Source organism: Leuresthes tenuis, unplaced genomic scaffold, assembly GCF_036924035.1.
Source record: "Leuresthes tenuis unplaced genomic scaffold, fLeuTen1.0.hap1 SCAF_16, whole genome shotgun sequence".
Taxonomy (NCBI): domain Eukaryota; kingdom Metazoa; phylum Chordata; class Actinopteri; order Atheriniformes; family Atherinopsidae; genus Leuresthes; species Leuresthes tenuis.
In genome coordinates, this window is record NW_027325370.1 from 614,933 (window position 1) to 627,500 (window position 12,568).

The window sequence follows — 12,568 nt, forward strand, 5'->3', positions numbered from 1 at the left end:
TTTTTATCAGTTATCTTTCAGTGACTGTCAGAAAAATCTGAAGATGATGAAAGAACAACAGTTTCCACCTTTTCTCATGATGAGGCTTCTTGAATTAAAACTCTGAGGCTGAAACATCAGAGCGTCTCCGTCCAGCTGCATCAGGACCGCCTCCTCGCTCCAGGTCACTGTGAGCTTTAGGCAGAGTTACAATAAGATTTGTTTCACAGACAGAAAAAAGGGTGGATTAACTCTGTAGCCATGGCAACAGCTGATGTTACGTGTGTTAATGCCCGTTTCCATGCCAACGTTATCAGAAGGTCCGTGGTAGCCATCTTAATTCAGCGAGCACAGAGCAGGAAATCCGCCATTAGCATGAACAGGATTAATCTGAACCCCTCTTTAAAAGATGGAAGAAGGTAGCCCCGCCCCCACCTGAGCTGAAACTTCGCTCACTAACTTCTATCGTGGCTTCTGCTCGCCACATGGCTGCCGGTCACTTCCTGTTTCAGAGGCTTTGTTCTGTTTTTATCAGATTTCTATCTGAGCAGCAGACACGGCAGTTCATTCACTGTCCCGCCATGAAAGAGAAGAAGAAGAAGAAGAAGAGAACCGTTCAGAGGAAGAAGAAGAGAGTGGAGGAATCAGGTGTTGATGCCTGAAGAGGTGGGTGGTGTAAAGTGGTTAAAAACCTCCAACATGTGGTTTAATCTGGTCTGAACCACTTTAATCTGAATCATCTGAACTGAGCGAACAGAACCACCCGAGGGACAAAAAGAGACCAGAGTCCGGCGGTTCTGTTGGGTTCTGTTGGGTTCTGTTGGGTTCTGTTGGGTTCTGCTGAGGGCTGATGGTCAGAACCTGTGGTCCAACACAGAGAGACGTCAGTTCCAGGGTCCTGCTGTTTCTCAGTCTCAGTTCTGATCCTCTTTGGGATTTTCTTTGAGCTTTGTTCCTTCTTTTCTGTTTTCAGTCTTAGATTTAGTTGATTCTTGTCTTTATCCCTCGATGAGATCAGAAGCTCGGTCAGAGTTCAGTCTCATGTCAGGAGACAGGGCAGCTCCCCCCAGTCCTGCCTCAGTCAGAAATAACTGAATACTGCTTATAACTGGTCCATTATCACTGGAGGACTCGGCTCAGACTAACGGCTAACTAACCCTAACCCTAACGGCTCAGGCTGCAGGTTTCCTTGTGGTTCCCAGAGTTTCTAAAAGCAGAATGGGAGGCAGAGCCTTCAGTTATCAGGCCCCTAAAAGCAGAATGGGAGGCAGAGCCTTCAGTTATCAGGCCCCTAAAAGCAGAATGGGAGGCAGAGCCTTCAGTTATCAGGCCCCTAAAAGCAGAATGGGAGGCAGAGCCTTCAGTTATCAGGCCCCTAAAAGCAGAATGGGAGGCAGAGCCTTCAGTTATCAGGCCCCTAAAAGCAGAATGGGAGGCAGAGCCTTCAGTTATCAGGCCCCTAAAAGCAGACTGGGAGGCAGAGCCTTCAGTTATCAGGCCCCTAAAAGCAGAATGGGAGGCAGAGCCTTCAGTTATCAGGCCCCTAAAAGCAGAATGGGAGGCAGAGCCTTCAGTTATCAGGCCCCTAAAAGCAGAATGGGAGGCAGAGCCTTCAGTTATCAGGCCCCTAAAAGCAGAATGGGAGGCAGAGCCTTCAGTTATCAGGCCCCTAAAAGCAGAATGGGAGGCAGAGCCTTCAGTTATCAGGCCCCTAAAAGCAGAATGGGAGGCAGAGCCTTCAGTTATCAGGCCCCTAAAAGCAGAATGGGAGGCAGAGCCTTCAGTTATCAGGCCCCTAAAAGCAGAATGGGAGGCAGAGCCTTCAGTTATCAGGCCCCTAAAAGCAGAATGGGAGGCAGAGCCTTCAGTTATCAGGCCCCTAAAAGCAGAATGGGAGGCAGAGCCTTCAGTTATCAGGCCCCTAAAAGCAGAATGGGACGCGGAGCCTTCAGTTATCAGGCCCCTAAAAGCAGAATGGGAGGCAGAGCCTTCAGTTATCAGGCCCCTAAAAGCAGAATGGGAGGCAGAGCCTTCAGTTATCAGGCCCCTAAAAGCAGAATGGGAGGCAGAGCCTTCAGTTATCAGGCCCCTAAAAGCAGAATGGGAGGCAGAGCCTTCAGTTATCAGGCCCCTAAAAGCTGAATGGGAGGCAGAGCCTTCAGTTATCAGGCCCCTAAAAGCAGAATGGGAGGCAGAGCCTTCAGTTATCAGGCCCCTAAAAGCAGAATGGGAGGCAGAGCCTTCAGTTATCAGGCCCCTAAAAGCTGAATGGGAGGCAGAGCCTTCAGTTATCAGGCCCCTAAAAGCAGAACGGGAGGCAGAGCCTTCAGTTATCAGGCCCCTAAAAGCAGAATGGGAGGCAGGCAAACATCCCATAGTTCTGCTGCTATAGGCCCAGCCTGCTGGGGGAGCTCCCATGATGCACCTCTCCTCCCTCCATGTACAGATGACATCATTGCTGTCATTAACTTGTGTTTCTCTCTCTCAGCAGGTGTCTCTGGCCTGGTGTTACGCTGCTTGTTGTCCCCTCTTTCCTGTCCTCTCAGCCCCAGCTGGTCCAGGCAGATGGACCCTTCCTGGTTCTGGTTCTGATGGAGGTTTCTTCCTGGTTCTGGTTCTGATGGAGGTTTCTTCCTGTTAAAGGGAGTTTTTTCTCTCCACAGTCGCCTCGTGCAGCTCAGGACGGGGATTGGATCAAAGAGAAGTTTAGATCCAATCTGCTGGTTTCCTGAGCTCAGAAACTGTTTTAATTGGCTCTGAATGAACTGGACTGTATTGCTGTGATTGGGCACTTTATAAATAAAACTGAATTGGACTGAATTCTACTCAGAACTCCAGGCAGGCTTCAGCTGGTGGGAACCTCCACCAGGAGGAAGGAGGAAGGAGCCTCAGAGCTTTCAGCTGCGCTGCTTTCCAGCTGATTCACATCGACCTGTTCAGAAACAGATTTGGTTTGGGCTGAAATACTTTATCTCTCTGTTGCTGTGCTACAGCTTATCATTTTATTGATTACCTGGAAACACAGAACTGTGAGCCGGACAACAACAGGAGCAACAGAGAGGATCTGACTGAGTGAAACATGGAGCGTAAATGTTCAGGAGACTAATGAGAAACCCAGACTTAGCTTGAGTGCTAACTCCACCAAGACCAGAGGAAGCGACCAGAATCACAAAGGGTTTACACCAAAGACTGGACCTTAACTGGGCCTTAACTGGACCTTAACTGGGCCTTAACTGGGCCTTAACTGGACCTTAACTGGGCCTTAACTGGACCTTAACTGGGCCTTAACTGGGCCTTAACTGGGCCTTAACTGGACCTTAACTGGACCTTAACTGGGCCTTAACTGGACCTTAACTGGGCCTTAACTGGGCCTTAACTGGACCTTAACTGGACACAGCCTCTTTATCGTTGGACTGAACCATTTCCAAGGATCGTGCTAACAGCAGAACACACACATTAGCATTAGCATTAGCGTCACACGGCTAAACATAAGACATCCTTTGCACTGAAAGATTCGTATTGAGTCTTTTTTCAAAGGTTTTATGCTCATCCATCCATCATCTGCTCCTTCTCCGGGGGTCGGGGGGCAGCAGCTTTAACAGAGAAACCCAGGCCTCCCTGTCCCACTTCCTCCAGCTCTTCCTCCAACTCCTCCGGGGGACCCCGAGGTGTTCCCAGGCCATAGTCTCTCCAGCGTGTCCTGGGTCTTCCCCGGGTCTCCTCCCAGTGGGACGGGCCCAGAACACCTCCCCAGGGAGGCGTCCAGGAGGCATCCTAACCAGATGCCACCTCATCTGACTCCTCTCAATGCGGAGGAGCAGCGGTTCTACTCCGAGCCCCTCCCGGATGACTGAGCTTCTCACCCTGTCTCTAAGGGAGGCCCAGAAACCCATTTCAGCCGCTTGTATCCGTGATCTCGTTCTTTCGGTCTCTCCCCACAGCTCGGGACCATCGGTGAGGATGGGAACGTAGACTGACCAATAAATAGAGAGCTTCTCCTTCTGGCTCAGCTCCTTCTTCACAGACGGGTCGGTGCAGCAACACTGCAGACGCCGCACCGATCCGCCGTCAATCTCCGCTCCATTCGTCCCTCACTGTGAACAAGACCCAGAGATACTGGAACTCCTCCACTTGGGGAAGGATCTCATTCCAGGAGAGAACTTTTACTCATATTACTTTCGCCAAAAGTACTCAGATTACTTTCTAAAAAGTACTTTTACTCAGATTACTTTTCTAAAAAGTACTTTTACTCAGATTACTTTTTAAAAAGTACTTTTACTCAGATTACTTTTCTAAAAAGTACTTTTACTCAGATTACTTTCTAAAAAGTACTTTTACTCAGATTACTTTTCCAAAAAGTACTTTTACTCAGATTACTTTTCCAAAAAGTATTTTTACTCAGATTACTTTCAAAAAAGTACTTTTACTCAGATTACTTTTCCAAAAAGTACTTTTACTCATATTACTTTCTAAAAAGTACTTTTACTCAGATTACTTTTTAAAAAGTACTTTTACTCAGATTACTTTCTAAAAAGTACTTTTACTCATTACTTTCAAAAAAGTACTTTTACTCATTATTTTCAAAAAAGTACTTTTACACATTATTTTCAAAAAAGTACTTTTACTCAGATCACTATTTAAAAAGTACTTTTACTCAGATTACTTTCAAAAAAGTACTTTTACTCAGATTACTTTAAAAAAAGTACTTTTACTCGGATTACTTTCAAAAAAGTACTTTTACTCAGATTACTTTTCCAAAAAGTATTTTTACTCAGATTACTTTCAAAAAAGTACTTTTACTCAGATTACTTTTCCAAAAAGTACTTTTACTCATATTACTTTCAAAAAAGTACTTTTACTCAGATTACTTTTCCAAAAAGTACTTTTACTCATATTACTTTCTAAAAAGTACTTTTACTCAGATTACTTTTTAAAAAGTACTTTTACTCAGATTACTTTCTAAAAAGTACTTTTACTCATTACTTTCAAAAAAGTACTTTTACTCATTATTTTCAAAAAAGTACTTTTACACATTATTTTCAAAAAAGTACTTTTACTCAGATCACTATTTAAAAAGTACTTTTACTCAGATTACTTTCAAAAAAGTACTTTTACTCAGATTACTTTAAAAAAAGTACTTTTACTCGGATTACTTTCAAAAAAGTACTTTTACTCAGATTACTTTTCCAAAAAGTATTTTTACTCAGATTACTTTCTAAAAAGTACTTTTACTCATATTACTTTTTAAAAAGTACTTTTACTTAGATTACTTTCAAAAAAGTACTTTTACTCAGATTACTTTCTAAAAGTACTTTTACTCGGATTACTTTCGCCAAAAAGTACTTTCACCCAGAAGTACTTTTGCCAAAAGTACTTTTACTCAGATCACTTTTGCCAGAACCCAGGCCTCCCTCACTTTCACCCAGAAGCTTCTCACCCTGTCTCTAAGGGAGGCCCAGAAACCCATTTCAGCCGCTTGTATTCTCGTTCTTTCGGTCTCTCCCCACAGCTGGGACCACAGGTGAGGATGGGAACGTAGACTGACCAGTAAGTAGAGAGCTTCTCCTTCTGGCTCAGCTCCTTCTTCACAGACGGGTCGGTGCAGCAACACTGCAGACGCTGCACCGATCCGCCGTCAATCTCCGCTCCATTCGTCCCTCACTGTGAACAAGACCCAGAGATACTGGAACTCCTCCACTTGGGGAAGGATCTCATTCCAGGAGAGAACTTTTACTCATATTACTTTCGCCAAAAGTACTCAGATTACTTTCTAAAAAGTACTTTTACTCAGATTACTTTTCTAAAAAGTACTTTTACTCAGATTACTTTTTAAAAAGTACTTTTACTCAGATTACTTTTCTAAAAAGTACTTTTACTCAGATTACTTTCTAAAAAGTACTTTTACTCAGATTACTTTTCCAAAAAGTACTTTTACTCAGATTACTTTTCCAAAAAGTATTTTTACTCAGATTACTTTCAAAAAAGTACTTTTACTCAGATTACTTTTCCAAAAAGTACTTTTACTCATATTACTTTCTAAAAAGTACTTTTACTCAGATTACTTTTTAAAAAGTACTTTTACCCAGATTACTTTCTAAAAAGTACTTTTACTCATTACTTTCAAAAAAGTACTTTTACTCATTATTTTCAAAAAAGTACTTTTACACATTATTTTCAAAAAAGTACTTTTACTCAGATCACTATTTAAAAAGTACTTTTACTCAGATTACTTTCAAAAAAGTACTTTTACTCAGATTACTTTAAAAAAAGTACTTTTACTCGGATTACTTTCAAAAAAGTACTTTTACTCAGATTACTTTTCCAAAAAGTATTTTTACTCAGATTACTTTCAAAAAAGTACTTTTACTCAGATTACTTTTCCAAAAAGTACTTTTACTCATATTACTTTCTAAAAAGTACTTTTACTCAGATTACTTTTTAAAAAGTACTTTTACTCAGATTACTTTCTAAAAAGTACTTTTACTCATTACTTTCAAAAAAGTACTTTTACTCATTATTTTCAAAAAAGTACTTTTACACATTATTTTCAAAAAAGTACTTTTACTCAGATCACTATTTAAAAAGTACTTTTACTCAGATTACTTTCAAAAAAGTACTTTCACTCAGATTACTTTTCCAAAAAGTATTTTTACTCAGATTACTTTAAAAAAGTACTTTTACTCGGATTACTTTCAAAAAAGTACTTTTACTCAGATTACTTTTCCAAAAAGTATTTTTACTCAGATTACTTTCTAAAAAGTACTTTTACTCATATTACTTTTTAAAAAGTACTTTTACTTAGATTACTTTCAAAAAAGTACTTTTACTCAGATTACTTTCTAAAAGTACTTTTACTCGGATTACTTTCGCCAAAAAGTACTTTCACCCAGAAGTACTTTTGCCAAAAGTACTTTTACTCAGATCACTTTTGCCAGAACCCAGGCCTCCCTCACTTTCACCCAGAAGCTTCTCACCCTGTCTCTAAGGGAGGCCCAGAAACCCATTTCAGCCGCTTGTATTCTCGTTCTTTGGTCTCTACCCACAGCTCGGGACCATCGGTGAGGATGGGAACGTAGATTGACCAGTAAGTAGAGAGCTTCTCCTTCTGGCTCAGCTCCTTCTTCACAGCGACGGGTCGGTGCAGCAACACTGCAGACGCTGCACCGATCCGCCGTCAATCTCCCGCTCCATTCGTCCCTCACTGTGAACAAGACCCAGAGATACTGGAACTCCTCCACCTGGGGAAGGATCTCATTCCTGACCCAGAGAGAGCGTTCCACCCTTTTCCAGCTGAGAACCATAGTCTCGGATTTGGAGGCTGATTCTCATCCCATCTCATCTGAGCCAAACCGGACCCCCTCAACGCCTGTTAATGGACCCAAGATGTGCCTAGAAATTCTGTCCATAAGTTAGGAACAGAATCGGTGACAAAGGGCAGCCTGACGGAGTCCAACTCTCACCGGAAACGTATCCGACTTACTGCCGGCAATGCGGCCCAAACTCTGGCACCGGCCATACAGAGATACATTTTATGCTAATGATGTTTATTATTATTTATTATTTATTAACATGTGTCACACGCTAACATCTGACGTTAACCAGAACTGGTGCTAACACAGATCTCAGTTAGCATGTGGGCTACATGTCAGCCATTGTTGTAGCTTCTCTGGCTAACACATGTCACATGATCACTGCCGCCATTTTGTCTCATGACCCCCCCCCCCCAGCTCATTTATTCTGTACATAGAATTAGCTTAAAGACTATAGGATTCATTAATAAATCAATCATAAGAAACTCCATTTAATTATTTTAAAGGAGAAGTTGTTTTCTGGTCTTTGTGCACGTTTGTCCCGGTTCTGAATGTCAGATTCTTATCTGCTCTGTCCCAGACCAACATTAGCTTCTTCTCTCAGCAGCTAATCTTCCTGAATATTTAACTTAGAAATATTTTCCTTTTTCAACAGAAGTTCACAGAAAAACCCGAAGTCTGCAGGAAGCAGGAAGCAGAACCTTTTGTAATCACTCTGAATACGAGTTGGGTTTTCTCAGAATGTTCTGTTCAACATTTACAGATATTTAGATAAATCACTGGTTCCGGGCTTATTTCCAACACGATCCACAGAACTAACAGAACTTTATTCATCACTCAGATGTTCTTATGTTCTGAGCTTCTCACAAGCTCCTGGTTCTGTAAACCCGACCCAGTTCAGTTCTCCTCAAACACACCAAACCAGACCAATTCTGGACCCAAAATTCTGCCGAAGTTCTGGATCAGAAACATTCAGAACTCCAGAGGTGCCTCTGAGTCGTCGACCCGTCTTTCCAGAACAGAACCAACCAAATGTCAGCTCGGACCAGACCGGGCCGCATGAACCAGAACCCTGGACCCCACAGAACTCTGCTGTTTAAAGTCAGAACAAGTCGTTTGTGCCAGTTACTCAGTGCTGACACGCGCACACGCGCACGCGCACACACACGCACACAGCCTCCTCTGTTGTTTCTCCAGCCCCAGTCGGACCCTCCAGAACCTCCACAGAGACACACACAGAGTTACAAAGTTAAACGGTACCAGCTGGGTCATGACAGCCCACCAACAGCACCACACACACACGCGCGCGTGCACAGATCATCTCGGAGCCGGCACAGTGTGAGAAGGTGCTGGAATGAAAAGTGGATCAGACCGGTTCTGTTTGCATTAGTCACAGAAGTTTAAGTGGTTCCGGTCCCGGTTCTGGTTCTGAGGCGCACTGAGACCGGATCGGAACTTTAAACTCATCTTACTTCTGCGGTTCTCCTCGAACATCTCCGGTGCCGCTCAGCTCCTCACACCGACGATCATCTTCATCAGCTCCTCTTCCTCCGATTCTCCAGAACTTCTGAGTCCAGAACTGCCGATCAGGTCATCGATCCGCCGGGTTATTGATCCACATCCCAGCGCAACGGGTCAGTCCAGAGGTTCGACGGGATCCAGCTCCGCTGATCTGCCTCCGTCAGCCTGGGTCTGTCTCCCAATTGGGGATTAAACAGAAAAACTCGCGTGTGCGCGCGTGTTCGTGGTTTTTTTGTGTGTGCGCGCGCGCGCGTGTGTGTGTGTTGGGGGTGAATTAAAGGCGCAGAGAGAGAAAATCCAGATGATGATGAATTTCTTCTTTTTTCACTCAAACACGTGACTTTAAACATTTTATTGATGATTATTGATCAGATTTATTTTATTGATCAATTGTTTTATTCTGCTTCCTGTTTATTGTTCCAGCAACAGACTTTAGTTTGATTTACTGGACCGGTGGTACCGAGTCGGAACACAGCATCAAAACTAAATATTTAAAGATAAAAAAAGGAGAATTTATAAAAACAAAGGAGACATTTAAAGTATCCGGTTCTGTTCGGGCTGCTGGGCATCAGGCCCGGTTCGGTCCAGCTTCTACAGAACAGAACACACACTGACCCACAGAACTCTCCCTCAGAGGAATGATTTCATCATGTTTTCAAATGTTTTAATGCGAAGTTGAAAGAAAACGAATCATTTTTGGGCCTTTTTCCTCAGAAGAAGTAAAAATGAAGATATTTGTGTTGAGATGTAACCGGTACCGATAAAAACCCGCAAACCAGAACCAGAACCTGGTTCTGAGCTGACCCTGACACCAGGTGAACGGGTCTGTGCCCCGCAGGTTCTGATATTCAGGTTCAGAGCAGATCCGCGGGCTCGTTGTGGGATGAAACCGGTCAGATCAGAGATCGTGTGTGCGCGCGTGCGCGTGTGCGCGTGTGTCACTAAGCCTCCATATTAAGCCCTTCATAATCCTCGGCTGCTGGACTCAGAGGATTTAGCTCTTTCTGTTGCTTCTGTCCAGATTTTTGACTCCATCAGTTTTCTCACCGCAGAAAAATCTTTGCTGTTTTTCTGAAATGTTTCATCTGAATCTGAAGAAAATGAACAAGTCAGGAGTCACTGAAACTCTGACCTGATTGGACAGAATCTGAATCAGGGGGCGGGGCCCATTCCAGCTGTCATTGGGCAGAGGCGGGGCACCTGGACAGGTAACACCAGGAGGTGCTGAAGCCAAACCTCCGGCATCTGGGGGCTGTAGCTGCTGCTCCCTGCTCCCTGCTCCCTGCTCCCTGCTCCCTGCTCCCTGCTCCCTACTCCCTACTCCCTGCTCCCTACTCCCTACTCCCTACTCCCTACTTCCTACTTCCTGCTCCCTGCTCCCTGCTCCCTGCTCCCTACTTCCTACTCCCTGCTCCCTGCTCCCTACTCCCTGCTCCCTACTCCCTACTCCCTGCTCCCTACTCCCTACTCCCTGCTCCCTACTCCCTGCTCCCTGCTCCCTACTCCCTGCTCCCTACTCCCTGCTCCCTGCTCCCTACTCCCTACTCCCTACTCCCTACTCCCTGCTCCCTACTCCCTACTCCCTGCTCCCTGCTCCCTACTCCCTACTCCCTACTCCCTACTCCCTGCTCCCTACTCCCTACTCCCTACTTCCTACTCCCTGCTCCCTGCTCCCTACTTCCTACTCCCTGCTCCCTGCTCCCTACTCCCTACTCCCTGCTCCCTACTCCCTACTCCCTGCTCCCTACTTCCTACTCCCTGCTCCCTACTCCCTACTCCCTGCTCCCTGCTCCCTACTCCCTACTTCCTGCTCCCTGCTCCCTACTCCCTGCTCCCTACTCCCTACTCCCTACTCCCTGCTCCCTGCTCCCTACTCCCTACTCCCTACTTCCTACTCCCTACTCCCTACTCCCTGCTCCCTACTCCCTACTCCCTGCTCCCTACTCCCTACTCCCTACTCCCTGCTCCCTGCTCCCTACTCCCTGCTCCCTACTCCCTACTCCCTGCTCCCTACTCCCTACTCCCTACTCCCTGCTCCCTGCTCCCTACTCCCTACTCCCTGCTCCCTGCTCCCTACTCCCTACTCCCTACTCCCTGCTCCCTGCTCCCTACTCCCTACTCCCTACTCCCTACTCCCTGCTCCCTGCTCCCTGCTCCCTACTCCCTACTCCCTACTTCCTACTCCCTGCTCCCTGCTCCCTACTCCCTACTCCCTACTCCCTACTCCCTGCTCCCTGCTCCCCACTCCCTACTCCCTACTCCCTACTCCCTGCTCCCTGCTCCCTACTCCCTACTCCCTGCTCCCTGCTCCCTACTCCCTACTCCCTACTCCCTACTCCCTACTCCCTGCTCCCTACTCCCTACTCCCTGCTCCCTACTCCCTACTCCCTACTCCCTGCTCCCTGCTCCCTACTTCCTACTCCCTGCTCCCTACTCCCTACTCCCTACTCCCTGCTCCCTGCTCCCTACTCCCTACTCCCTGCTCCCTGCTCCCTACTCCATACTCCCTACTCATCCAGAACTGGATGCTCCACCCAAAAGGTGGAGTTCAGGCAGGTCCTGGCCAACCCCTTCAGGAGGTGAAAGGTCAGCAGAAAATTACCTCTGACCAGCCTGGGAACCTTTTCCTGTTTTGTTGCATTTTAACCTGTAAATTCAGTGAATTTGGCTGTTTTGAATAAAAAAGCATAGAAGAAGAACATTTTCTAAAGAATAGAACAGACCTCCAACCTCAGAGCAGGCCTGAGGACGCTGTGAGGATCCACAGAGGTTAAAGGTCACACACTCAGATGCATTGTGGCGGCAGCATCATGATCTGGAGGTTTTAATCAAAGATAGAGTTTAAAGTGCTGATTGGTTCCGGTCCAGACCAGTGACAGAAGTACATAAGAACACAATATGTTCATATATAAATATCATTTATTTTCTCTGTGACTGTTTTTCTCTCATCTTCCTCTCTGGGTGACGTCATCCCTGAGATTATAAAGTATCTCTGCCGCCCCCTGGTGGAGGAACAAAGCGTCACAGCCGGAGAAGAAAGATGGAGAGAGCAGGAAAGGAAAGGATGGAAAGAGGGTCAAAATGTGGGGAAAGATGGGAGGACAACAGAGGAATAAAAACAGAGCATGAAGAAGAGAGAAAAGTTTATTAGTAGAGAACAATTCAAAGTGCTTTACAACGACGAGTATTAGGGCCACATTTAAAAAATAACTATTTAATAACGACTTTAATCTCGTAGTTAATTCCAAAAAAACTTATTTAATGTGGCCCGAATGCTCCGTTGTACTTTACAGCTACATAAAATCAGATATAATATATATATAATACAAATATATATAAAATGTACAATAAATCCTGCTGCCAGTGACACATAGATCTGATATATATATATATATAGATATATATATCTATAGCTGCGTATCAGCTGGCCCAATGGGAGCACAGACTGAACATTAGGGGCCCCAGGATGGACCCCTGGGGAACCCCACAGGTCATAGCCAGTTGGTCTGAGACACAGTTACCGACTTCAACAGCATACTTCCTGTCCTCAGGATATAACTGGAACCAGTTTAAAGCAGGACCAGAGGTTCCAGCCCAGTCTAACCTCTGGAATAAGGTGAACCGGGTCAGAAGCAGCGCTCAGGTCCAGCAGAACCGAGACTGTGCCGGCATCAGCTGCCTCTTATATCTGATATCAGTTATGAATCCAGGACACAAACAGACTTAGAACATTTAAAGCTTTGAGTTGTTTTGTTTTA

General features: G+C 45.2%; 1 protein-coding gene across 4 annotated transcripts in view; it reads right to left on the bottom strand.

Moving 5' to 3' along the window:
* cacna1fb (calcium channel, voltage-dependent, L type, alpha 1F subunit) overlaps positions 1–8,992 on the bottom strand; it is a 63,610-nt gene extending 54,618 nt beyond the window's left edge. For all 4 annotated transcript variants that reach the window (XM_072366583.1, XM_072366584.1, XM_072366585.1 and 1 more), the window contains exon 1: positions 8,762–8,992. In XM_072366583.1, the coding sequence (XP_072222684.1) occupies positions 8,762–8,783 (22 nt within the window). In that variant the 5' untranslated portion in view covers positions 8,784–8,992. The remainder of the gene's footprint in view (positions 1–8,761) is intronic.
* Between the last annotated feature and the right edge of the window lie 3,576 nt (positions 8,993–12,568).